General features: G+C 50.6%; 1 protein-coding gene across 3 annotated transcripts in view; it reads right to left on the reverse strand.

Annotated features, from left to right (window-relative positions):
* Positions 1-698: 698 nt before the first annotated feature.
* RCC1L (RCC1 like) overlaps positions 699-25,535 on the reverse strand; it is a 33,602-nt gene continuing 8,765 nt past the window's right edge. For 2 of the 3 annotated variants that reach the window (XM_054496599.2, XM_063668241.1), the window contains 8 exons: positions 25,066-25,132; positions 23,780-23,831; positions 21,685-21,769; positions 19,012-19,193; positions 15,948-16,035; positions 14,333-14,506; positions 11,019-11,104; positions 699-1,631 (listed from right to left, as the gene is read on the reverse strand). In XM_054496599.2, coding sequence (XP_054352574.1) covers positions 1,554-1,631; positions 11,019-11,104; positions 14,333-14,506; positions 15,948-16,035; positions 19,012-19,193; positions 21,685-21,769; positions 23,780-23,831; positions 25,066-25,132 — 812 coding nt within the window. In that variant the 3' untranslated portion in view covers positions 699-1,553. The remainder of the gene's footprint in view (positions 1,632-11,018; positions 11,105-14,332; positions 14,507-15,947; positions 16,036-19,011; positions 19,194-21,684; positions 21,770-23,779; positions 23,832-25,065; positions 25,133-25,535) is intronic. The other variant, XM_054496601.2, reaches the window with a different exon arrangement.

A 25,535-nucleotide genomic window follows, 5' to 3' on the forward strand; every position in this document is an offset into this window, starting at 1 on the left:
AAGGCAGGCAGGGCATGGGAGTCCAGCCTGTGACATGAGTACCACGTATTTTCTCCTAACTGAACTGCGGGAGTAGAATCTGTTCAGAAAATATTTGTCAAGTATGGCTGGGCGCGGTGGCTCACACCTGTAATCCCAGCACTTTGGGGGACCGAGGCAGGCACATTGTCTGAGGTCAGGAGTTCGAGACCAGCCTGGCCAACATGGTGAAACCCCATCTCTACTAAAAATACAGAAAACAAATTAGCTGGGTGTGGTGGCGCACACTTGTAGTCACAGCTACTCGGGAGGCTGAGGCAGGAGAATAATTTGAGCCCAGGGGGTGGAGGTTGCAGTGAGCTGAGATCGTGTCGCTGCACTCCAGCCTGGGCAACAAAGCAAGACTCTGTCTCAAAAACAAAAAAAAAAAGAAAAAAGAAAATATTTGTCAAGTAGGACTGTCTTCTAAACTATTTTTCAGTTGAGCACGGTAGCTCACACCTATAATCCTAGCACTCTGGGAGGCCTAGGCAGGAGGATGGCTCGAGGCCAGGGGTTGGAGCCTAAGCAACATAGCAAGATCTTGTCTCTGTAAAAAAATAAAAATAAAAAGACCTCATCTCTATAAAAGTATTTTTCACTGGCTTCTGCCTCTGTATCAAAAGGCTTGTTTATAAAAGCAAAACTCTAAATGATCAAGTAAGATTTAAGAAGACCTCTTCAGAGCTTAAAAACCAAAAGGCAGAAAATAGACTTTATTCCAAGACAGATTTGTAAAAGATGTTTTTAAAGGGAAAGGCAAGTCACGCTACTAAATCAAACGTTGTTCACAATTTCTGGATCTCCCTCCTCCGCCTGGCACTGCAGCTGAGCCTTGGCGGATGTGCTCGGGGCCCTCGGCCCACAGGAACTTGGCCTCGATTCTCTTCCTGAGGGGCTTCTTAACTTTTCCAAGCCAGGCAGTGAGCGTGGTGGGAGGCTGGGGCTGGCGCCTGCGGACAGCTCCAGATGGAATCCCAGGCCATGGTGCTTCTAGTGTCCCCCCAGAGAGCTTGCGGTGTGGCAGGCGGCCAGGAAGGGCCATAAGCAGGGTGGCTTGAATGAAAACCGAGGGCTGAAGCCAGCCTGACTCCCTCGCCTAAGCTGGGGCTCGGTCCGAGGCACACGCATGGCCTTGGCCAGACACAAACCAAGAGACTGCCATGACAGACAGAGGAGGAACCTGAGCACTGTGTTCAAGCTAAGCTTTCCTAAGACAGGCTTCTCAGGCCAGACGTGACACCGGACACCGTCGCATGTTACTTGGAGAGAGCAGAGACGCGTGGGCCACAGCGGCCCACCAAAGGCTGCCGTCCCGTGCTGAGTTCCGCAGGCCTCACCTGCAGCTGGAGAGGGACCTTGCCCCGATCCTCCTGGTAGGTACCTGCTAAGGGATTCAGGACAGAGCGTCACACTGCACGCAGGGTCCTCCGCCACCACCATCCAAGAGCCCCGGGGGGCTGGCCACACGCTGGCCTCTGCCAAGGAGTGCCAGTGGTTCCCGGGATGGGGCCACTGAAGCAGGTGAGGGAGGTTTAGATGAATGACTTGGCCAGGGTCACCATGTGGTCCACGCCACACGCCACGTCCACGGGCTCCCCAGGCATCGTCACCTGAAAAATAAGATCCAGCATACCATGGGTGGGGGTGGCGCACCCGGAGGAGACAGGCGCTGGTGTTGGCCGACCCGGCCCTGCCTCTCAGTAGGACACAGCTTCTCTGAGCCTCGGCTCCCTACCCTCTGGGAATGGGGGCACTTATGCCTCCCCAGCAGGTCCATCAGGACAACTGCGTGTGGTCACGAGGACAAGGCCATCCCAACTCCCTCCAGTCAATGGCAGCCATCACCATTCACATCAGCCTGAGAGGCCACGCTGGGCAGGAACACGGGCCTGTGTGCATCCCTGGAACCTGCACGCCCTACAGGGGCTGCTCCCCTCTGACCCTAACCCCACCAGGCTGCATGCCCCCAGGCCGGGTGTTCAGAGATCTCTCCTGGGAGCCACTGCTATGGCTCACTAAGAAGCTCCAGGGGCTGGGCGCTGTAGCTCACGCCCATAATCCCAGCACTTTGGGAGGCCGAGGCAGGCGGAGCACGTGAGGTCAGAAGTTTGAGACCGGCCAGGCGTGGTGGCGGGCGCCTGTAATCCCAGCTACTCGGGAGGCTGAGGTGGGAGAATTGCTTGAACCCAGGAGGTGGAGGCTGCAGTGAGCCAAGATTGCACCACTACACTCCAGCCTGGGTGACAGAGCGAGACTCCGTCTCAAAAACAAGCTCCAGAAACCCTGTCTCTTGCCTTGCAGGTCCACTCTGGGAACCAGGCCCCACTGGCCCAGCATCTCCACTCATCTTACCCGCCACCCCCAGCTCCAGTCACAGGCAGGCTGCATCCCAAGTCACGACCACCAAGCAGGGGCACTGGCTGTGTCTCAAAGACCCTTGCCAGGAGCCCTGATCACACTGCCTGTCTGGGCTGACAACGTGGCATCAGAGGACAGCCCAAGCCTCAAGGGAGCAAGAAGATGGCCTCGCTGAGACATGGAGGCTCTAGCCTGTTTGAAGAGCGCCCAGTGTTCTATAGCCTCGCCATGGAAACAGACACCCTCAACAACTCCAGGTGTGCCCAGGGCCATGGCCAATCCAGCTATCCAGGAAAGGGGCACTCTGCCTTCTCTTTCTTGTTTATTATGACTAGGCAGTGCATTCACATAGCTGCAAGATAAAAGGACATTCAGTGAAAAAGAAGAAAAAGCTATTAAACGACTTTTATGCTGGGTGCAGTGGCTCACACCTGTAATCCCAGCACTTTGGGAGGCCGAGGCAGACTCCACTTGAGGTCAGGAGTTCAAGACCAGCCTGGCCAACATGGTGAAACCCTGTCTCTACTAAAAACATAAAAATTAGCTGGGTGTGGTGGCGCACCCCTATAACACCAGCTACTCAGGAGGCTGAGGCAGGAGAATCGCTTGAACCTGGGAGGTGGAGGTTGCAGTGAGCTGAGATCACACCACTGCACTCCAGCCTGGGCGACACAGCAAGACTCTGACTCAAAAAAAAAAAAAACAAAAAAAAGTCTTTCATTACCACCCCTATCACCAGCTGCTCCAGTCCCCATCTGCCTCTGAACTGAAAACTACTTTTAACTGATTTCTTATTAAATTTCCAGAGGTTTTGTTTTTGTTTTAAGAGACAGGATCTAGGCCGGGCGCGGTGGCTCACGCCTGTAATCCCAGCACTTTGGGAGGCCGCGGTGGGCCGGAGTTTGAGACCAGCCTGGCCAACATGGTGAAACCCCGTCTCTACTAAAAATGCAAAAATTAGCTGGGCGTGGTGGCAGGCGCCTGTAATCCCAGCTACTCAGGAGGCTAAAGTAGGAGAATTGCTTGAACTCAGGAGACAGAGGTTGCAGTGAGCCGAGATCGTGCCATTGCACTCCAGCCTGAGCAACAGAGCAAGACTCTGGCTCAGAAACAAAAAAGAGGCAGAGTCTTACTTTGTTGCCCAGGCTGGAGTCTAGTGGTGCAATCACTGCAGGCTTAACCTCCTGGGCTCAAGTGATTCTCCCGCCTTAGCCTCGCAAGTAGCTGGGACTACAGGCACATGCCACCATGCCTGGCTAATTTTGTTTGTTTGTAGAGACAGGGGTCTCACTATGTTGCCGAGGCTGGAGTACAGTGACACAATCATAGCTCACACTGCAATGTCGAACTCCTGGGCTCAAGCTATCCTCCCACCTCACCCTCCCAAGTAGCTAGGACTACTGGCATGCACCGCTATGCTCAGCTTATTTTTGTATTTTTTGTAGAGACAGGGTCTCGCCATGTTGCCCAGGCTGGTCTCGAACTCCTGGGCTCAAGTGATTCTCCTGCCTCAGCCTCCCGAAGTGCTGGGATTCCAGGTGTGATCCCCAGGCCTGGCCTTACAGAGGTTCTTTATGCAAAGAAGCAGATATGCATCTCTTCCTTTCTTTTTTTTTTTTTTTGAGACAGAGTCTTGCTCTGTCACCAGGCTGGAGTGCAGTGGCGCAATCTCGGTTCACTGCAACCTCCGACTCCCTGGTTCAAGCGATTCTCCTGCCTCAGCCTCCCAAGTAGCTGGGATTACAGGCATGCAGTACCATGCCCAGCTAATTTTTGTATTTTTCATACAGATGGGGTTTCACCATGTTGGCTAGGATGGTCTCGATCTCCTGAACTCGTAAGCCACCTGCCTTGGCCTCCCAAAGCACTGGGATTACAGGCGTGAGCCGCTGCACCCGGCCTTCTCTTTCTTTCTTAAGCGCCAACTGCAAAGAAAGTGACCCTGCCTGGCTTGGCCCGAAGACCCCTGCCAGGATGCTGGCACTTGATCTACTGACCAGATCCGAATTCGACCACCCTCCCCTGGTGGCAGCACGTAGCCAGGTGGTGTGACAGCTGGAAAGGGGATCTGTCACAGTCTGTGGAGTTTACCGAGCTTAAGAGGGAAACCGCCTAATCCAGATTGCCTGGCCCTAAAAGCCGAGAGGCACTAGGCACCGACCCTGGAGCTTTGCGCCTATGCCAGGAGACAAGACCATTAGGGACTCCTGGCCACAGGCAGATGGATGCTGGAAACCAAGTCATGCTGTCCTCCCCCAGCCCTGTCCCTAAACAAATGAATGTCTTTAGCAGAACCTATTACAGGAATCACTAAACAAACAAGAACGGGGCCCAGTGAATCGCAAAGGCACGTCGATGCAGAGAGCCTGCGAGGCTGGCAGGAGAAGACAACAGGCTGCCTCTGCGGTGACTGGGCCCCGACTGCCTCTTAGCAACCTCCCCAGCCATTAGGGAGCACTTTATTTACCTTTCCCGGGACAGTGTGCTTTCTCACAGCTGCACTTAAGCCCTCAGGTCCTTGCTCCCCGAGGGCTCTGCCCATTCAAGCCCAAAGCAAAGGAAGCCACGATGGTCTCTGCTATGGGTGGCGTGGGCAGCGAGGGCCCGGCTCCTGAGAGCCCTCCCTGGGGACCAGCGGGAGGCTCCCCAAGGTTTCAGCTCCCCCTGGCGGACAATCTCACACAGTCTCTGAACTGAGTCCAAGAGGAGACTGCCCTCAGCCATGTTTTATTTTTGTCCTAGGCAAGGTTAAATGGCGTTTTTCTTCTAAGCCAATTTACACTCACAACTCTGCTGCTGAGGGAAACAGCTTCAAAAAACAGAACCATATTTAGCCTTGGTGACTCTCTTAAAAGTCTCAGCAGAATCCATTTAGGAACATTCCTATCCACAATTACAAATTGCTAAAACAAACGCCCACCAGGTGAAAGACGGGGGTGCGGGAAGAAGGAACCCTGAGCGGTGAGTCCTTCGTGGGGACGAGAGCCCGAGAAAGGGAGATTGCTCCGGCGCCCAGCTCTGCAGTTCAATGGCACCAGCTTTTCTATTTTTTTTTTTCAATGAGACGGAGTCTCGCTCTGTCACCCAGGCTGGAGTGCGGTGGCACGATCTCAGCTCACTGCAACCTCTGCCTCCCAAGTTCAAGCAATTCTCCTGTCTCAGCCCCCCAAGTAGCTGAGATTACAGGCATGAGCCACCACACCTGGCTAATTTTTGTATTTTTAGTAGAGACAGGGTTTCACCATGTTGGCCAGGCTGGTCCCAAACTCCTGACCTCGTGAACCGCCCACCTCGGCCCCTCAAAGTGCTGGGATTACAGGCGTGAGCCACCGCGCCCAGCCACTTTTGTATTTTTAAATTTTTGTTTAGAGACAAGGTCTTGCTCTGTTGCCCCGGCTGGAGTGCAGTGGTGTGATCATAGCTCACCACAGCTTCCAACTCCCGGGCTCAAGTGATCCTCCTGCCTCAGCCTCCCAGGGAGCTGGAATTACAAGCACATGCCACTGCACCTGGGTCATTTGTTTTTTTGTAGAGATGGAGTCTCACTATGTAGCCCAGGCTGGTCTCGAACTCCTGGCCTCAAGCAATCCTCTCGCGTCAGCCTCTCAAGGAGCTGGGATTATAGGCGTGAGCTACCATGCCTGGCCTGTGCCCAGCTTTTAACCTGCACTCGTCTCCTGCATTGTTAGAACCACCTAGGTGGGTACATATACAGATGAATAAATAAAATAATTTTTTTTTTTTTTGGAGACAGAGTCTTACTCTGTTGCCCAGGCTGGAGTGCAGTGGTGCAATCGGCTCACTGCAACCTCCACCTCCCGGGTTCAAGCGATTCTCCTGCTCAGACTTCTGAGTAGCTGGGATTACAGGTGTGCACCCCCACACCCAGCTAATTTTTGTATTTTTAGTAGAGACAGGGTTTCACCATGTTGGTCAGGCTGGTCTCGAACTCCTGACCTCGTGATCTGCCCGCTTCGGCCTCCCAAAGTGCTGGGATTATAGAGATGAGCCATCGCGCCTGGCCAATAATTAAAAAAAAAAAAAAAAAAAAAAAAAAAGAACCACCGGCCAGGAGCAGTGGCTCACGCCTGTAATCCCAGCACTTTGGGAGGCCGAGGCAGGTGGATCACCTGAGGTGAGGAGTTTGAGACCAGCCTGGGCAACATGGTGAAACCCCGTCTCTACTAAAAATACAAAAATTAGCCAGGCATGGTGGCACATGCCTGTAATCCCAGCTACTGGGGAGGCTGAGGCAAGAGAATCACTTGAACCCGGGAGGCGGAGGTTGCAGTGAGCCAAGATTGTGCCACTGTACTCCAACCTGGGTGACAGAGCAGGATATCATCTCAAAAAAAAAAAAAAAAAAAGCACCACCTAAGATCCGGGGCCACAGAAGCAGTTGTATAAGCGAGGCTGGAAGTCAGCGAGCCCCCCAGCTTGTGTCTCCAGACCCCACCGGTCCTGACCTGCAGAGCCCACGGGGAGAAGCACTGTCTACAGGCAGAGTCGCAAGTTCAAATTGTACCCAACTCGCTCAGGGGCCGTGAGACCTGGGGCAAGCCCCTTCGCTCCTGACATCGGTGTCCCCGTGTGCACACTGTGGAGGGAGTAACCCCACCCTCGAGGTGTCTGTAGGATGAGAGAGAATGGACGTCATGTGCCCAGCACGCTGTCCATGCCCCGCCCTCCCTAAAGCCAGGCTGGAATGTTTGTCTGTGGAAAGCCAGGGCGCTCCCTGGGGGATGAGGGGTGAAGACCATTCCATACCCCCTCATCGCCTGCTGTAGGTCTACGGCACTCCCCCTTAGGTCGGAGGGTCCTGAAAGGCCAGACAACGCCTGGTCGAATGTTTCGTGCCACTGCGTGCTGCCTTCTCTCCACACCAGCTTCAGGCTCGCCCAGGGAGGTGGGCGACCGTGGAAAGACCATCGTCTTAAAAGTCAGATGTAACTGAGTCCAAATCCTGGCTCTGACTCCAACTTAGATGTGTGACCCTGGGAAACCACTGAACCTCTCTGAGGGATAAGTCTCAACATGTAGCAAAAAAACATGTCCTGGAAAGTTTCTGGAAGCAGAGGTTTGAATCAGGTGGCTCAGATGTCACCTCCCGGGCCCACATACTCAGAAAAGGCCAAATTCTGCGAGTCTAAGAATAACTAGTTGGTACCAGTGTACGAGCTACAAGTAGAGTTTTACTCTTTTTTCCTCTTCTTTTCTGGAATACTTTTTAAATGATGTAATATATCCCCTACGGAAGATTAATTTGAACATAGTTGTTTTAAAGAATAAAGATCACCCAAGCCGGTGACTCACCCCTGTAATTCCAACATTTTGTGAGGCCAAGGTGGGAAGACCACTTGAGGCCAGAAGTTTGAGACCAGCCTGGGCAACATAGCAAGACCTCATCTCTCAAATAAATAAAATAAAACAAATAAATATAAATAATAAAATAAGTCAGGTGTGGTGGCACATGCCTGTAATCTCAGCTATTCCGGAGGCTGAAGCAAGAGGATCACTTGAGACCAGGAGGTTGAGATCAACACATAAGACCCCGTCTCTTAAAAAAAAAGAAAAAAAAATTATTTGGGTGTGGTGGCACATGCCTGTCATCCCATCCCACATCTCAGTTACTTGGGGGGCTGAGGCAGGAGGATAGCTTGAGCCGGGGAGTTTGAGGCTGCAGTGAGTGTGATCACACCATACTCCAGCCTGGGCGACAAAGCAAGACCCTGTCTCAAAAAAAAAAAAAAAAAAAAAAATCCTGGGCAACACGGCAAGACCCCATCTCTACAAAAAATACAAAAATCAGCAAGGTGTGGTTGTGCAAGCCTGTAATCCCAGCTACTCGGGAGGCTGAGATAGGAGGATCACTTAAACCCGGGAGACAGAGGCTGCAGTGAGCCGAGATCCTGTCACCGCACTCTAGCTTGGGTGACAGACCAAGAAGACCCTGTCTAAAAGAACAAACAAAACAAAGAAAAGAAAAATCACTTGTAATTTTTTTTTTAAGTGAGACATCAGAAGGGACTGGACTCTCCCACCCCCAATCCAAAGAGGACAGGGGTCGAGGCCACTCCCTGCACAAATGCTTAGGGGCTCCCTGAATGTGCAAGAGGAAGGACAATGGTTTGGCGCCAAATGCCGCCGTCACGGGGACAGGCTGGGGTGCTCTTTTCCCAACGGCACAAATGTGTTTAAAAAGCAAATGACAGCCAGGCGTCGTGGCATGCACCTGTAATCCCAGCTACCAGGGAGGCTGAGGCAGGAGAATCACTTGAACCCGGAAGGTGGAGGTTTCAGTGAGCTGAGATCATGCCACTGCACTCAAGCCTGGGCAACAGAGCAAGACTCCATCTCAAAAAAATAGTAATAAAATAAAAATAAAAATAAAAAGCAAATGACCAGAAGGACACTTGGTGCGTGGAGAGCCAGGGCAAGTGACCCAGACGGAATGTCAAGGGGATCGGGCTCCAGCCACTCCCTGCCCGCACAGGGACCAGCGCTTTGCACATGCCCTTATGGCAGGGGCAACGTGACCTGAGTCAAATCTCAGGCTGATCACTCTGATTTGAAGGAAATGAGGGCGGGGGGCAGACCCTCGTCAGCGTTCTTTCACCCAAAACCCAGCTGCTTTAACTGTTTTCCAAGCTCCCCCCTCAGAAGGAAGTCCTTTTCGAAAGGAAGGGCAAAGTGAGAGAAGAGAGGAGTCAGTGAGAAAGCAAGTGAGCATGTAGATGACTGATGCTCACATTATCTGAGCCACACCCACTGCCCGACTCTCTGTTCCTCACACCAGCGGTTTCCAGGCTCAGGAGAAAGCCGGCAAGCCCCACCACCTTGGGAACAACTCTATTATACACACAGCTTTCCAACAAGGCTAAAGTTGGCCGGGCGTGATGGGTCATGCCTGTAATCCCAGCACTTTGGGAAGCTGAGGGAGGCAGATTGCTTGAGGCCAGAAGTTTGAGACCAGCCTGGGCAATATAGTGAGACTCCCATCTCTACTAAAAATAAAAAAATTTGCCAGGTGTGGTGGTGTACGCCTGTGGTCCCAGCTATTCAGGAGGCTGAGGTGGGAGGATCACCTGAGCCCAGGAAGGTCAAGGCTGCAGTGAGCTGTGATCACATCACTGCAATCCAGCCTGAGTGATAAGAGTGAGACCCTGTCTCATAAAAAGCAAAAACAAAAAAACAAAGTTAAAGTCTCCATTTCAACTTGCTTTCTCAGAGCCTCCACCGATAGTCTTGGGAAAAAAAATATATATATATATTTAATATATATATAAATGTATAATATATATTTATGTGTGTGTGTATGTATATATATATATGTACACATTTCTTTTGCAAGGCCTTTGTTTTGTTTTCAGACAGAGTCTCCCTCTGTCGTGCAGGCTGGAGTGCAGCAGTGTCTGATCTCGGCTCACTGCAACCTCCGCCTCCCAGGTTCAAGCGATTCTCCTGCCTCAGCCTCCCAAGTAGCTGGGATTACAGGCGCGCGCCACCATGCCTGGCTAATTTTTGTATTTTTAATAGATATGGGGTTTCACCATGTTGGTCAGGCTGGTCTCGAACTCCTGACCTTGTGATCCACCCGCCTTGGCCTCCCCAAGCGCTGGGATTACAGGTGTGAGACAGCACACCCGGTGCAAGTCCTTTTTAAAAACACTTTTCACAATTTCAAAACAAATTAAAATCCAACCTTCTGATAAAGTACACCCATATGCACACTGCACACACACACACACACACACACACACACGCACTCATGCACATGAGTCTCTATGCAGACACTATCTCTGGAAAGGAACATAAAGAAATCAGGACCAGTGGCTGCCTCTGGAACAAAAACTGGGTGGTGGGAGACTCATTTTCCATAGTGCATTTTTTTGTACCATGAACATATGTTTCATGTTCAAAAAACCCCAAAAACCTCCTTTTTTAGAATGCCTTAAAGAACTGACTTAGTAAACAACACTAAGGTAAACTACAATTTTAGAACGAGCGTCTCTTCCCCTGTAATTCTGGAACGAGCCTTTTTGTCTAATTGCATACTACAGCCCCTAAGGAAGCGACTTTATTTTTTCACTTCATGGCTGCGGTTGGGCCATCTAAATATTAAACATCCTGCTTTCTTTTAAATTCATTGTGAAGCATTCCCCCACATGGGCTTCTGTAAACAGCTCCTAGCATGCCGACTTCATCCAGTATCTCCCCCTCTCCGGAGCCTCATGGCACCCTACCAGAGCCTTTGCACCATCGTGCCTCTGTTTCCCCGATCCACCCCAAGGACAGCCTCTGACAGGGCTTCTTATAGGACTGGATGCTTGAGTGGGCTACTCCCTCCAACCTCCCAGTCAGTGGGCCGGGATGGGTTGACCCAGTTCCTGCACCCCGAGAGCCTGGTGTCACTCCCCCACCCATCACACCATGCAGATGCACCATGGTTATCTCATGGGTGTCACCACAGAGTATGCAATGACATAGCATGCCACGCTGCAGGAGTGCAGCCAGGACCCGGAAGGGGGAGCAGGTCCCGTGGCCCTCGTCCTGGCCCATCTGCACGCGAGGTGTCTGCAGTGATGTCAGGTGACTCTACTCTTAGCACCCATTCTCAAGACCGCCCCGGCCAGCCTTACCCTCCATGGGAAATACTGGTCCTCCAGGCGACCGATTCCCAGGCACCCTCGGATGTTCTTGCCCCATACAAACAGCTCTCCTTTGTCTGCAAAGGGAGGAAAACAGGTGTTGGTTGGGACTGTGTGAAGAACAAGTCTCCAAGGAGAGGATGGGTCATGAGAACAGGCTTTCTAGAACCAGATACCTACAGAGCCCACTGTTCAGCTTTTAACAGGCGTTCATGCTTTCTTTGAAGGCAAAAGTAAGGGTCTGAGATGCTGTCCCCATATCGAAAACAGGTCCATGGCCAGGACTTCTGCTGCATCCACCCACATGGGAGATGAGCACTCAAATGAAGATAGGGCAGGGGGTGGTGCACGGGGCTGGGGGTGGTGCACAGAGCTGGGGTCTGGGGGTGGTGCACGGGGCTGGGGGTGGTGCAGGGAGCTGGGGTCTGGGGGTGGTGCACAGGGCTGGGGGTAGTGCAGGGAGCTGGGGTCTGGGGGTGGTGCACAGGGCTAGGGGTAGTGCATGGAGTTGGGGTCTGGGGGTGGTGGACAGGTCTGGGGGTGGTGCATGGAGCTGGGGTCTGGGGGTGGTGGACAGGGCTGGGGGTGGTGCATGGAGCTGGGGTCTGGGAGTGATGGACAGGGCTGGGGGTGGTGCATGGAGTCGGGATCTGGGGGTGGTGGACAGGGCTGGGGGTGGTGCATGGAGCTGGGGTCTGGGGGTGGTGCACGGGGCTGGAGGTCACTGGTGCACACGGCCCACTCTGCTCACCCCTTGTGCCCCACACCACAATCGTGTGCCACCAAACTCTGCCCTCCACAAATCCTGGTGACACCCTGGGCTTCCTGATTTGACAGTGAAAAGTAAGACAATTTGTCATTCCTGGATTGATTGTCCATATCTTGGGAGCATTCAGCCACAGGGCATCTAATGACCAAGTGCCTGCTTGTGCTGGGTCTAGGTCTGTGTTCCAGGAGCTGGGGACTGGCCAGAGACGGAACAGACAGATGATTTTAATATATGTTTACAAACTGTAAAAACTGTCATGAAGAAAAAGTACAAGATGCTGTTTAAGAGGTCAACCCAGGAGATGGACTCTCCTAGCCCGGCCTTCAGGTGGGACTCTGTCTGCACCAGCTGGGGCACTCCTGGGCTGTCGGGCAAAAGGCTTGGGTCATGGGAGGCAGAGGAAGTGACATGGAAAAGCCAGGACTACAAGACCTGGGGCTGATGAAGTACGGAATAATTACAAGCTGTCTTAGGCCCCTGATCTAAGCGTGCCCCTTGTTCTCCACACTCAGACCTTAGATAGTTTTTGTGTGTGTGTGTTTGTTTGCTTGCTTTTGAGACAGGGTCTCACTCTGTTGCCCAGGCTGCGACGCAGTGGCACAAACATCGCTCACTGCAGCCTTGAACTCTCAAACTCAAGCAATGCTTCCACCTCAGCCTCCAGAGTAGCTGGGACTACAGGCGCACACCACCACACCCAGCTAATTTCTGTATTTTTTGTAGAAAAGGGATCTCACTATGTTGCCTAGGCTAGTCTCGAACTCCTGGGCTTTAGGGATCCTCCCATCTTGGCCTCCCAAAGTGCTGGGATTACAAGCATGAGCCACTGCACCCAGCTAGACCTTAGGTGTTTAACAGAACAATTCGGCCTGGCTCCCCAAAATGCTAGCAGACCACAGGATAAACCAACCAACTCTAATTCCCAGATGGCTATCTGCAAATGCCAGGCACACAGGCAGGAAGACAGCCACGCTCTGTCTACCAACAGGCAGTAACTCGCCCTTAGAAGGAGGCCTGCTGAGTCTTGGGGAGAAATCCAGACAGGGATTTCATTTCGCTGTGACCTGAAATGGCTACATGGCATGAGGGTAAATAGAAAAGCCTCTGCTCTAGTCAATGCTTCACACAGATTTCTAAACACGTGTCTCTGCCCATAGTTTAGGCCTTAAGAACTTTCTGGAAAGTAGATATTTGTTTCCCCAAAAATTAGTCCATACGACTCTTATTTATCAAATCAAAATAGCTTTAAGAATTCATGACACCGAATTAGCCGGGCGTGGTGGTGTGTGCCTGTAATCCCAGCTATTCGGGTGGCTGAGGCAGGAGAATCGTTTGAACTCGGGAGGCGGAGGTTGCGGTGAGCCAAGATCGCGCCATTGCACTCCAGCCTGGGCAACAAGAGTGAGACTCCAACTCAAAAAAAAAGAATTCATGAGACCTACACTCAGCTGCAAATGCAAGTGGCCGCTCTGGCTGGGCAGTGGCCAGGAATTCTCTGGCTTAGTCATGACCACTGCCACTTCAGTGCTTCAACCTAGAGCCAGATAAAACTCCAGCCGGCAGCCATAACAACCCAGGCCTGCCTGTTTGACGGCCTCTGGAGCCTGGAATTCAGACAATAAGTGAATAGCAGTTAGGACCCTGGTACAGAGGGTGAGCATCTGGGACAGGCCCCACATGGGAATGAGGCCAGAGAACTCAACCAAAGATGACACCAACTGACTGTCCCGGCCCGGATGTTTAAAAAGAAAACAATTACTTGCCATGAGATGAAAAGATTCTTTTAATTGCAAGGAAATAACTAATTTACGTGAGAATCACAGAATGAAATTAATTCAGGACAGTTTTACTATTCAAGTCAACTAAAGAGCAGCAAGTTGAACCCACGGTAACTGTGGTGGAGTAAGAGATGTAACCAAGAAAAGGACACATTCCTCACCCTTACCCTGCAGGGTAAGCGGATATTCTGTGGGTTTGTAATCTGGCAGGCCTTTGGGAAAAACCTCCATTTCGCTCTCCCCTTTCATCATTCTCTGCCCCGGCACTTTGGAGAAATCGGTAGATTTACCTCTGTGAAACCACGGGACAGTCTGACAAATCGGCCTTTTGCCATCCCATATCCTGGGTCAGATCAGGGTCTGGGCTCGGCCGGGGAATGGGATTAAGCCCCACACATTCACTTCCTAATCACCCACCCGTGGATCCGCCAAGCCTCTGCTGGTTTCCTCCGGCACCCGACGTACTAGCAGTGCCCCTTCCTACCACCAACGGGTGCTCTCTTGAGAAAATGCATGTTCACGTTAGCCTACCCACAAACCAAATGAACCAAAATTAAAACTCCAGAGGGGGAAAACAAGACACATTATACAACCTCGAGGCAAACAACTTCTGGCTTAGCCCTCGCTTGAGTTATCAGTACAAAGGCGCCGTTCTGTTGGATGGGTGGAACCTGAGAGCTGCCCGCAGTCTGGGGTTGAACTGGAGAGAGAGAACCTCTGCCGGGCTCACACTGGGGCTGTCGGGCTTGGTAACTTACTGGTCAGTGCAGCAAAGTGGCTGAGTCCACATCGGATGCGGGAAACCTGGATTTCTGGGTTGAACTCCCTCAAGCCAAAGAGAGTGGGTGGAATCATTTCAGGGACGGCACTTTCCACTAGGTTTGGACCTTTCCCAAGAATTCCATAGCCCCAGACAAAAACATGTCCTTCTCCTACATTACAGTAAAAACAAGGGTCAGTAAGTCCATCCAAGTAAGAACCCTCCCTCACCAGAAACTCGAACTACACCACCAAGGTTTATGACATCCACACGGTTTTTTGTTTTTTTTTTTTACTCCTTGCTTGGCAAGAATATGCAGACAGAGATTTAGAATAATAATTCTCTCTCCCCTGCTTAAATTCTTGCTGGGGGAGTCTGTCTCGCCAGCTCTCCTGGCTCAGAACACAAACTTCCCACATCTTGAGGGTTAGTAACCTGGAGGGGATGAGCACATAAATCATCCAGAAAACCCATACGAATACCAGAGAATTGGAGGATGTTTTCTCCCCCTAATGACAGCTCTGTGTTTCACACTGATCAGAAGGCCAAACACATCAACAATGTCTGGCCAGATTCTTAAAACTCTTAGAAATGATGTTTTGGTTATAGAAAGTTTAATATTCATCAGTGGTGCCAGACATTTCACCGTTATCCAAAGCTGAAGGCTGTTTTCCCATCTGCCTTTGATTTTTTGGCTGGAGAAGGCAGAGCTGGAGTCTCTCTGGCCCAGGCTGAGGGAGGGGAATGAAGTAGTTCGCTCTCCACTCCAGAGGTTTGCTCTAGGATGACTCAGCTCTGCGGCCATGTGTCTACAGATAAATCGTAGACTATTCGCTTTTTGTTAAGAACTTCATTCACACCCTGTAATGACTGAGCTCAATCCAATGCCATCTTCCCATGGCCATAGTCCCTTCCTTTTTTGAAACAGGGTCTCGCTGTGTTGCCCCGTGCAGTGGCATGATCATAGCTCACTGCAGCTCGAACTCCTGGGCTCAAGGGACCTTTCTGCCTCAGCCTCCCGAGTAGCTGGGACTACAGGTGTGCACCACCATGCCCAGCTAATTTTTCATTTTTTCTTTTTCTATTGAGACAGAGTCACCCAGGCTGGAGTGCAGTGGCGTGATCTCGGCTCACTGCAACCTCTGCCTCCTGGGTTCAAGCGATCCTCCCACCTTAGCCTTCCAAGTACTAGGATTACAAGCATGTACCACCATGTCTGGCTAATTTTTCTATTTTTAGTAGAGACAGGGTTTCACCATGTTGGCCAGGCTGGTCTTGAACTCCTGACCCCAGGTGATCTGCCCGCCTTGGCCTCCCAAAGTGCTGAGATTACAGGTGTGAGCCACCACACTCAGCCTTCCAGCTAATTTCTCCATTTTTTGGTAGAGACGGGGTCTCGTTACGTTGCCCAGGCTGGTCTGGAACTCCTGGCCTCAAGCGATCCTCCTGCATCAGTTCCCCAAACTGCTAGGATTACAGATGTGAGCCACCGCGCCCAGCCATGTTACCCTCCTAAGGCTAAGGTCTACAGCCTGCAAATCCAATGGACACTGACCACTCCCTATGCAATCTACCTACAGCTTCCCAATGAGTCACCGGAAAGAAGGTCTCACCGTTTAACACTGCACAGCCCGTGCCACCGCATGCAGCCTGTCGCACCTTCCCCACTCCTGAGAAGTGTAAGCAGCGGGGCACATTCACCTGAACCAAAGAAAGGAGCCACACTGTTAGGAAAGCAAGCCAGTAAGGACCGGGAAGTGTTCTGGTCTTAGGTACAGAGTAGCTGAGTCCCAGTTCATTCATTCACTCCAAAGATACTCCCTGAACATCACATGCCAAGCATCATACTAGGTGCTGGGGTAGAATGGGAAGCAAAAGAGACCCAGTTTCCACCCTCAGAGAGTTCTAGTCTAGTGGAGGAGGCAGATGTCAACCAAAATTAACATAAAATGACATCTGGGGCCGGGTGTGGTGGCTCAAGCCTGTAATCCTAGCATTTTGGGAGGCGGAGGCAGGCGGATCACTTGAGGTCAGGAGTTCGAGACCAACCTGGCCAACATGGTGAAAACCTGTCTCTATTAAAAATACAAAAGTTAGCTAGGCGTGGTGGCAAGTGCCTGTAGTCCCAGCTACTCGTGGGGCTGAGCCAGGAGAATCGCTTGCACCCAGGAGGTGGAGGTTACAGTGAGCTGTGATCACACCACTGCACTCCATCCTAGGTGACACAGCAAGATCCTATCTCAAAATAAATAAATAAAGTGTATTGTTTTAATCCACTAAGTATTGGGGCCATTTGTTATGTGACAATACATAACAATGGCATGCCACTGGATCTGTCCCCCACAGGAAGGCCACGGGTGACATTTCTCTCAGGCCTTGGTATCAGGGAGAGCCGTACTTCTCCCCAACACCTTATCTGCTATTTATCTTATGCAACAATGAATCATTTAAATGACCATGTTTCTTCTTTGCTTTGCCTACTAGGAAGCTCATAGCCAAATTTGTAACCACATCTAGCTACTGTACCAGACCACAGAGGAGGCTTTTTAAAATCTTATTAGCTGACCTTTACTTTCCCTTTGTGCAGATTTCTCTATCTATTAATATATATTTAAAACCCTGCTGGGCCAGGCGTGGTAGCTCATGCCTGTAATCCCAGAACTTTAGGAAGCCGAGGCGGGTGGATCACTAGGTCAGGAGATCGAGACCATCCTGGCTAACACGGTGAAACCCCGTCTCTACTAAAAATACAAAAAATTAGCCGGGCACAGTAGCGGGTGCCTGTAGTCCCAGCTCCTTGGGAGGCTGAGGCAGGAGAATGGCATGAACCTGGGAGGTGGAGCTTGCAGTGAGCTGAGATCACACCACTGCACTCCAGCCTGGGTGACAGAGCGAGACTCTGTTTCAAAAAAAAACAAAACAAAACCCTGCTGTATGTTGTCAGAAATCTGATCATATTAAAGAATGTAATATGTTTGTTTATTAGAGATGGGACCTCACTATGTTGCCCAGGCTGGAGCGCACCAGCTATTCACAAGTATGATCACAAAACACTGCAGCCTCAAACCGCAGCACCACACCAGCCAGGTACAGCAGTGGTCGTGCCTATAATCCCAGCAGTTTGGGAGGCTGAGGTGGGAGGATCGCTTGAGCACAGGAGTTTGAGACCAGGCTGGGCAAAAAAGCGAGATCCTGTCTCTACAACAAAAAAAAAATTTTTTTTGAGACAGAGTCTCGCTCTGTCGCCTAGGCTGGAGTGCAGTGGTGCAATCTCGGCTCACTGCAAGCTCTGCCTCCCGGGTTTACGTCATTCTCCTGCCTCAGCCTCCCCAGCAGCTGGGACTACAGGTGCACATCACCACGCCTGGCTAATTGTTTTATAACAAAATTTTTTAAAAAATTAGCAGGGTGTGATGGTGTGCACCTATAGTCCCAGTTACTAGGGAGGCTGAGGAGGGAAGATTGCTTGAGCCAGGAGTTCGAGGCTGCAGCGAGCTATGATAGCACTCCAGCCTGGACAACAAAGTGACACCCTATGTCGAAAAAAAACAAAACCAAAATCAAAAAACAAATAAACAAAAAACTAGCCATTAGCAGTATGGGGTTTTTGGAGGAGTGACTAAAATGTTCTGAAATTAGATAGTAGTAACAGTTGCACAGCCTTGTGAATATGTGAATACTAAAATCCACTAAATTGTAAACTTTAAAATGGTGAATTATGGTATGTGAATCATATCTCTATTTTTTGAATTGGCCATTAGTTGGTAATTGTGGAACATAAGTGATGGGAAGAAAGAGATTAGTTATACGATTGATATGGTTTAGATCTCTGTCCCCACCCAAATCTCACGCTGAAATGTAAACCCCAATGCTGGAGGTGGGGCCTGGCGGGAGGTGACTGGATCATGGGGGTGGTTTCTCACGGTTTACCACCACCCTTTTTGGTCCTCCTGAGATCTGGTCACTTAAAAGTGTGTGGCGGCTGCCCTGCCTATGAAGTAGTCATTCTTTATTCCTTTACTTGCTCTTTTTATTTTTTATTTTTTTTGAGGCGAAGTCTTGCTCTCGTCCCCCAGGCTGGAGTGCAATGGCGCAATCTCGGCTCACTGCAACCTCCACCTCCCAGGTTCAAGTGATTCTCCTGCCTCAGCCTCCCCAGTACATGGGATTACAGGTGCCCGCCACCACGCCCAGCTAATTTTTGCAATTTTTTTTTTAGTAGAGATGGGGTTTCACCATGTTGGCCAGGCTGGTCTTGAACTCCTGACCTCAGGTGATCCACCTGCCTTGGCCTCCCAAAGCGCTGGGAGCCACTGCGCCCAGCCTATTTGCTCTTTTTTTTTTGAGACAGAGTCTTGCTCTGTCACCCAGGCTGGAATGCGGTGGCACGATCTCAGCTCACTGCAATCTGCAAGCGATTCAATTCTCATGCCTCAGCCTCCCCAGTACCTGGGATTACAGGCATGCACCACCACACCTGGCTAATTTTTGTATTTTTTTGGTAGAGATGGGGTTTTGCCATGTTGCCCAGGCTGGTCTTGAACTCCTGACCTCAAGTGATCCACCCATCTTGGCCTTCCAAAGTGCTGGGATTACAGGTGTTAGCCACCACACCCGGCCCCTTAACACTTTAATGTTTCCAAACCTCCCAGCACCACACCGTCGGTGACTGCATACCTGTGTGGAGTCAGTGACAGAGGCCAACTGCAGGTACTCCGAGTTTCCCCAACCAAAAAGTCCTCCGTCGGCAGACACGGCCAGGCAGCAATCACCGTAGGTGGCAACTTGGATAATGTTCACTCCCGCCAGGTCTCCACCTAGCTTGGTGGGCGAGCTGGTGATATTGTAGTGACCCAGACCTAACACAGTGGAAAATACGGATTTTTAATTATTCGCTCTTTTAACAAACACATACACAGACTTACTATATACCAAGTGCAGTTTTAAGCACTTAACAAATATCAGCTCAGAAATCCTAATCTGGGGCTGGGTGCAGTGGCTCATGCCTGTAATCCCAACACTTTGAGAGGCTGAGGCAGGCAGATCACTTGAGGTCAGGAGTTCGAGATCAGCCTGGTCAACATGGCGAAACCCTGTCTCTACTTAAAAAAAAATTACAAAAATTATCAGGGCATAATGGTACATGCCTGTAATCTCAGCTACTCAGGAGGCTGAGGCACAAGAATTGCTTGAACCTGGGAGGCGGAGGTTCCAGTTAAGCCGAGATCACACCACTGCACTCCAGCCTTGGCAAGAGTGAGACAAGGAAGAAAGAAAAGAAGGAAAGGAAAGGAAAGAAAAGAAGGAGAGGAGAGGAGGAGGAGAGGAGGAGGAGAGGAGCGGAGGAAAGAAAGGAAAAGAAACCCTAATCTGCTTATTTGTATGCTCATACAACTTTTTTTTTTTTTTTGAGACAGAGTCTCACTTTGTTGCTCTGGCTGCAGTGCAGTGGTGCGATCTCGGCTCACTGCAATCTCCACCTCCTGGGTTCAAGCAATTCTTTAATTCTTGTGCCTCAGCCTCCCAAGTAGCTGAGATTACAGGCACGCACCACCACACCCGGCTAATTTTTGTATTTTCCATAGAGATGCGGTTTCGTCATGTTGGCGAGGCTGGTCTCAAACCCCTGACCTCAGGTGATCTGCCCGCCTCAGCTTCCCAAAGTGCTGGGATTATAGGCGTGAGCCACTGCGCCTGGTCTAAATTTTTTTTTAAATTGAAATAGAGACAGCATCTCACTATGTTGCCCAGGCTGGTATTGAACTCCTTGGCTCAAGCAATCCTCCTGCCTCAGCCTCCCAAAGTGCTTACTTAGATTACAGGTGTGAGCCACCTGCCTGATCACAACGAGCAATTTCTAATGCACTAGTGGTCTTGCTAAAAATAAAGAAAATCTCTAAGAGCCCATGCCATCCCCAACACCACTCCCAAAAAACAGGGAACTTAAAATGGCATGGTTAACAGTAAGCAGAGAGGCCGGATGCGGTGGGTTCACACCATTCTCCCGCCTCAGCCTCCCAAGTAGCTGGGACTACAGGCGCCTGCCACCACGCCCAGCTAATTTTTTTTTTTTATATTTTTTTAGTAGAGACCGGGTTTCACCGTGTCAGCCAGGATGGTCTCGATCTTCTGACCTCGTGATCCACCTGCCTAGGCCTCCCAAAGCGCTGGGATTACAGGCATGAGCCACCGTGCCCGGCCCGGATCTTTTTACTGTCTCCATAGTTTGTCTTTTTCAGAATGCCATATAGCTAGAATCCTACAGTATGTAGCCTTTTCAGATAGGCTTCTTTTAATCAGTATCATGCATTTAAGTTTCCTCCATGCCTTTCCATGGCTTGGCAGCTTATTGCTTTTTAGTGCTAAATAACAAACATTACGTTGTCTGGATGCGCCACGGTTGATCCATTCACCTGCTGAGGAACAGGCCCCTTTGAGGACCCTGGTTGAAGGCAAGAGTCTACAGTTCAGTGCTCTGCCTTGGGCTGCTGCCCAGGGGTTACCCCCATAGCAAGTGCCAATAATGACATTTGCCTTTGGGCAGGTCCTGCCTGTCCTTTTCTCTGCTGTTTGTGTTTGTTTGTTTGTTTTTGAGACGGAGTCTCGCTCTGTTGTCCAGGCTGGAGTGCAATGGCGCCATCTTGGCTCACTGCAACCTCCGCCTCCTGGGTTCAAGCGATTCTCCTGCCTCAGCCTCCCTAGTAGCTGGGATTACAGCCGTGCGCCACCAAATCCAGCTAATTTTTGTATTTTTAGTAGAGATGGGGTTTCACCATGGTGGCCAGGCTGGTCTCAAACTGCTGACCTCAAGTGATCTGCCCACCTCGGCCTCCCAAAGTGCTGGGATTACAGGTGTGAGCCACCGCACCCAGCCTTCTCTCAGTTCATTTCTATGGGAGCCAGGGCTGAGGGGAATGGAAGGGATGCAAAAAAACAGTATTACAGCAGGGCAGAGTGGCTGCCGCCTGGAATCCCAGCCTGCCAAGAGGCCACAGCAGGCAGACTGCTTAAGGTCAGGAGTTCAAGACCAGCCTGGGCAACATGGCAAAACCCTGTTGCTACAAAAAATTAGCTGGGCTTGGTGGCTCACACCTGTTGTCCCAGCTATTCTGGAGACTGCGGTGGTAGGATCACCTGAGCCTGGGCATTTGAGACTGCAGTGAGATGTGATCGCGCCACTGCACTCCAGCTTGGGCGATGGAGCCAAGAATAGCGTTCCTCAGAAAGTGATAAGAGGTAAGAGCTGAATTAAGGAAGAAGGGTTCTAGCCCATAAATGCCCTACAGCTCACAGCTCCACATGACACGGGCTGAGAACTTTCACGACCCCAGTGCATGAAAACAACTCTACCTGTTTGCCCATCAGCGCCCCATCCACAAGAATAGACTTCTCCTTTATCCGTCAGGAACAGACTATGATCCTGACCACAGGCAACCTAGCAGACAAACAGAGGTAAAGGGGATGAGAAGAAATACTTAGAACCCTGGTGTCCTCATCCAAAGAAGGACCAGCACCATCGCCTGCCGCTCCTGGGTACCTGGAGCATGGTCCAGGCAGACTGCTCCATGCTCATCTTACTCCTTCTTAATCCACCAGTCTCCCACTGCATTGAAACTGCTCTTGTTAAAGTAAAATGCAGATCTCCAAAGGGGCAAATCCAAGAGCTCTGCCGTCCATCCCACGCCATCTCCAAAGAACCACCCCTTCTCCATAACCCTTCTCCTCCAGCCCTCTCTTCTACTTTCACAGCTTCCGGCCTTGCTCACGCACTCAGCCTCTACTTCAGACCCTTTGCTGTTGGGATCTCTCTCCAGGGTCTGTCTCCTGCCCTCCTCTCTCCTCACTCCTCATGCTACCCTGGGAGATGGCAGCCATTCCCAATGCTTAAATGTGGCCTCCGCACTGTGATCTCTGGTCTCAACAACTCTCCTCAGTGCCAAACTAATTTTTCTAACTGCCTAAAGAAAAGCACCATCTATTGAACAATTTTTACACCAGGCACTGTGCTAAGTCAATAGCCAAAACCACCTAGTAAGAAACTGAATCTCAGCTGGGCACAGTGACTCACTTCCGTAATCCCAACACTTTGAGAGGCCAAGGCAGGCGGATCACTTGAGGTCAGGAGTTCAAGACCAGCCTGGCCAACATGGTGAAACCCCGTCTTTACTAAAACTACAAAAATTAGCCAGGTATGGTGGCACATGCCTGTAATCCCAGCAACTCGGGAGTCTGAGGCACGAGAATCACTTGAACCCAGGAGGTGGAGGTTGCTCTGAGCTGAGATTGTGCCACTGCACTTAAAAAAAAAAAAAAAGAAAAAGAAACAATCTTAGAGATGTCTGGTAACTTGCACAAAGCCACTCAGTCTAACAGGTGAAGGAGGCCTGACATGGTGGCTCACACCCATAATCCCAACAGTTTGGGCAGCCAAGGTGGGAAGATGGCTTGAGGCCAAGAGTTTGAGACCAGCCTGGCCAACACAGTGAGAATCTGTCTCTTTAAAATAATTAGCCGAGGATGGTGATGCATGCCTGTAGACCCAGCTACTCAGGGGGCTGAGGCAAGAAGATCACTTTGAGCCCAAGAGTTCAAGGCTGCAGTGAGCTATGATCGCGCCACTGCATTCCAGCCTAGGCAACAGAGTGAGACCCTGCCTCTAAAAAATTTCCAAATAAAACCAAAAAGCCAGCCATATCACAGTATAATTAGTGCTGTGGTGTTCTAGGCCAGTTGTATTTTGCTTTCCATTTTATTCTCATCCCCAGAATAGTGCCTGGCTCATGCATGGTAGGTACCTATAATAAATACTTAAAAGCACATATGCATGAATACAGCAAGTGCTGTGATACTTTTGCCTCAGCCTCCCCAGAGGCTGAGGTTACAGGTGTGAGCCACCACATCCGGCCTCAGTTAGCTTTTTAACTTGTTCACTCACTAGAGTGTCAACCCCAAAAATCTTTTTTTTTGAGACAGAGTCTTGCTCTGTCATCCAGGCTGGAGTGCAGTGGTGCAATCTCTCAGCTCATTGCAGCCTCCACCTCCCAGGTTCAAGCAATTCCTGTGTCTCAGCCTCCTGAGTAGCTGGGATTACAGGCATGTTGCCACCACACCCGGCTAATTTTTGTATTTTTAGTAAAGATGGGGTTTCACCATGTTGGCCAGGATGGTCTGGAACTCCTAACTTCAGGTGATCCACCTGTCTCGGCCTCCCAAAGTGCTGGGATTACAGGTATGAGCCACTACGCCCGGCCCCAAAATCTTATTAAACTTTGTATCCCTAGAATCTAGCATAAATCCTGGCCTATAGTAAGTAGGCTATAATTTTTACTAAAATAATTTAATTCAGAAAATCCCCCTAACAAATTTGCCATCACCCCACCCAAATCTCAACTTTTCAAAAGCACCCCGGGAACAGAACAAGTAGCCCTCGGCCCGTCTCGCTCACCTGGACCACGTGGCCATCGAAGTCCTGCATTCTGTGGATTCTGTGACTTTCGCTACAGCCAGGAACACATTGGGAAGAAGCGAGGGATGCGGTCATGACAAGCACTGGGCAGCCCTTTCCCTGCCGCCCCAACTGATGGTCCATCCCCTCCGCACACACAGTAACTGTTAGGGTAACTCTCAAGGTCAAATTTGAGGTCGAGTCAGGCCTCGGCATGAAAGTAAAGCCGAACAAAATCCTAGGTGATTTTAACACATGGCCAAAGTTGAGAGTGGCGTTAAGGCCCTCCAACGTCATACCAGGGAAGTGTTTTTAAACACTAAAATGAAAAGAACGGGCCGGGCGCGGAGGGTCACGCCTGTAAATCCAGCACTTTTAGAGGCCGAGGCGGGCGGATCTCTTGAGGTCAGGAGTTTGAAACCAGCCTGGCCAACATGACGAAACCCCATCTCTACTAAAAATACAAAAAATTAGCCAGCTGCGGTGGCGGACGCCTGTAATCCCAGCTATTCCGGAGGCTGAGACACGAGAATCGCTTGAACCCAAGCAGCGGAGGTTGCAGTGAGCCTAGATCTCACCACTGCACTCCAGCCTGCGTGACACAGAGAGACTCCATCTCAAACAAACAAACAAAAAATAAATAAATAAAAATAAAATGAAAAAAATGAAATAAAAATAAAATGAATAAAGGGGAATGTTTAAAAATCAATTTGGTAAAATAAAAACTTAATTTGTAAAAATTCATCCTAAGAGGGCAGGGCACGGTGGCTCATGCCTGTAATCCCAGCACTTTGGGAGGCCAAGGCAGGCAGATCATTAGGTCAGGAGATGGAAACTATTCTGGCCAATATGGTGAAACCCCATCTCTACTAAAACTACAAAAATTAGCCGGGCGTGCTGGCACGTGTCTGTAGTCCCAGCTACTCAGGAGGCTGAGGCAGGAGAATCGCTTGAACCTGGGAGGCGGAGGTTGCAGTGAGCCGAGATTGTGCCTCTGCACTCTGGCCTGGCGACAGCGCAAGACTCCATCTCAAAAAAAAAAAAAAAAAAATGTATCCGGAGGTTTTACACATTAAAACCAATGCTCATGCCTCCTCCTCTCCCACCACGCTAACGCATGGCGCTCAATCTGAACAGACAGCACTCCCCCAGCTTTCTGCTGAGTTCTCATGGCCCCCTCTCAGGCATGCCTCTGACAGCCCCGCCGGTTTACCACAGTCATCTCCCTAGAAATGTTCTGACACTTAACTCAACATGGGGAAGGGGTAGGCCTTTTAGGAACTCACCTGTAAATTTCATTTTCGACCACCTTTCTTCCACATTGCCCATAAGAATTGTTTCCCATGCTGAAGACTAAAAATAACACCACCGATTAAATCAGTTCTGCAGGTTTGTGGAATCCTAGAATGTGAGGACTGGAAGGGGTCTCGCTGGTGGTCCCATCCTGGTTAGCTCACCCCCACCCCCCCAACTGCCCCTGGGTTTCCTTCTCCAACTTTCTCAGGCTCTGCAGAAACTCCCAAGGGGCATGGGGTAATCTAGACCCACCTTCCCCTCCTGGCCCTAGATCCACTTCTTGGGAATTCCACCTTCTGAGGCTAGAACTGGACTCCCCACACCTGTCACCAGGCTGCCCTTAACACCAATCCCCTCTAGAAAGAGCTCCTAAATGCAGTGCCTCTGCCCTGTCCGGGAAGTGAGGAGCGTCTCTGCCCAGCCGTCAACTGTCTGGGAAGTGGGGAGCACCTCTGCCTGG

This window comes from Pongo pygmaeus, chromosome 6, assembly GCF_028885625.2.
Source record: "Pongo pygmaeus isolate AG05252 chromosome 6, NHGRI_mPonPyg2-v2.0_pri, whole genome shotgun sequence".
In the NCBI taxonomy this organism is placed as follows: domain Eukaryota; kingdom Metazoa; phylum Chordata; class Mammalia; order Primates; family Hominidae; genus Pongo; species Pongo pygmaeus.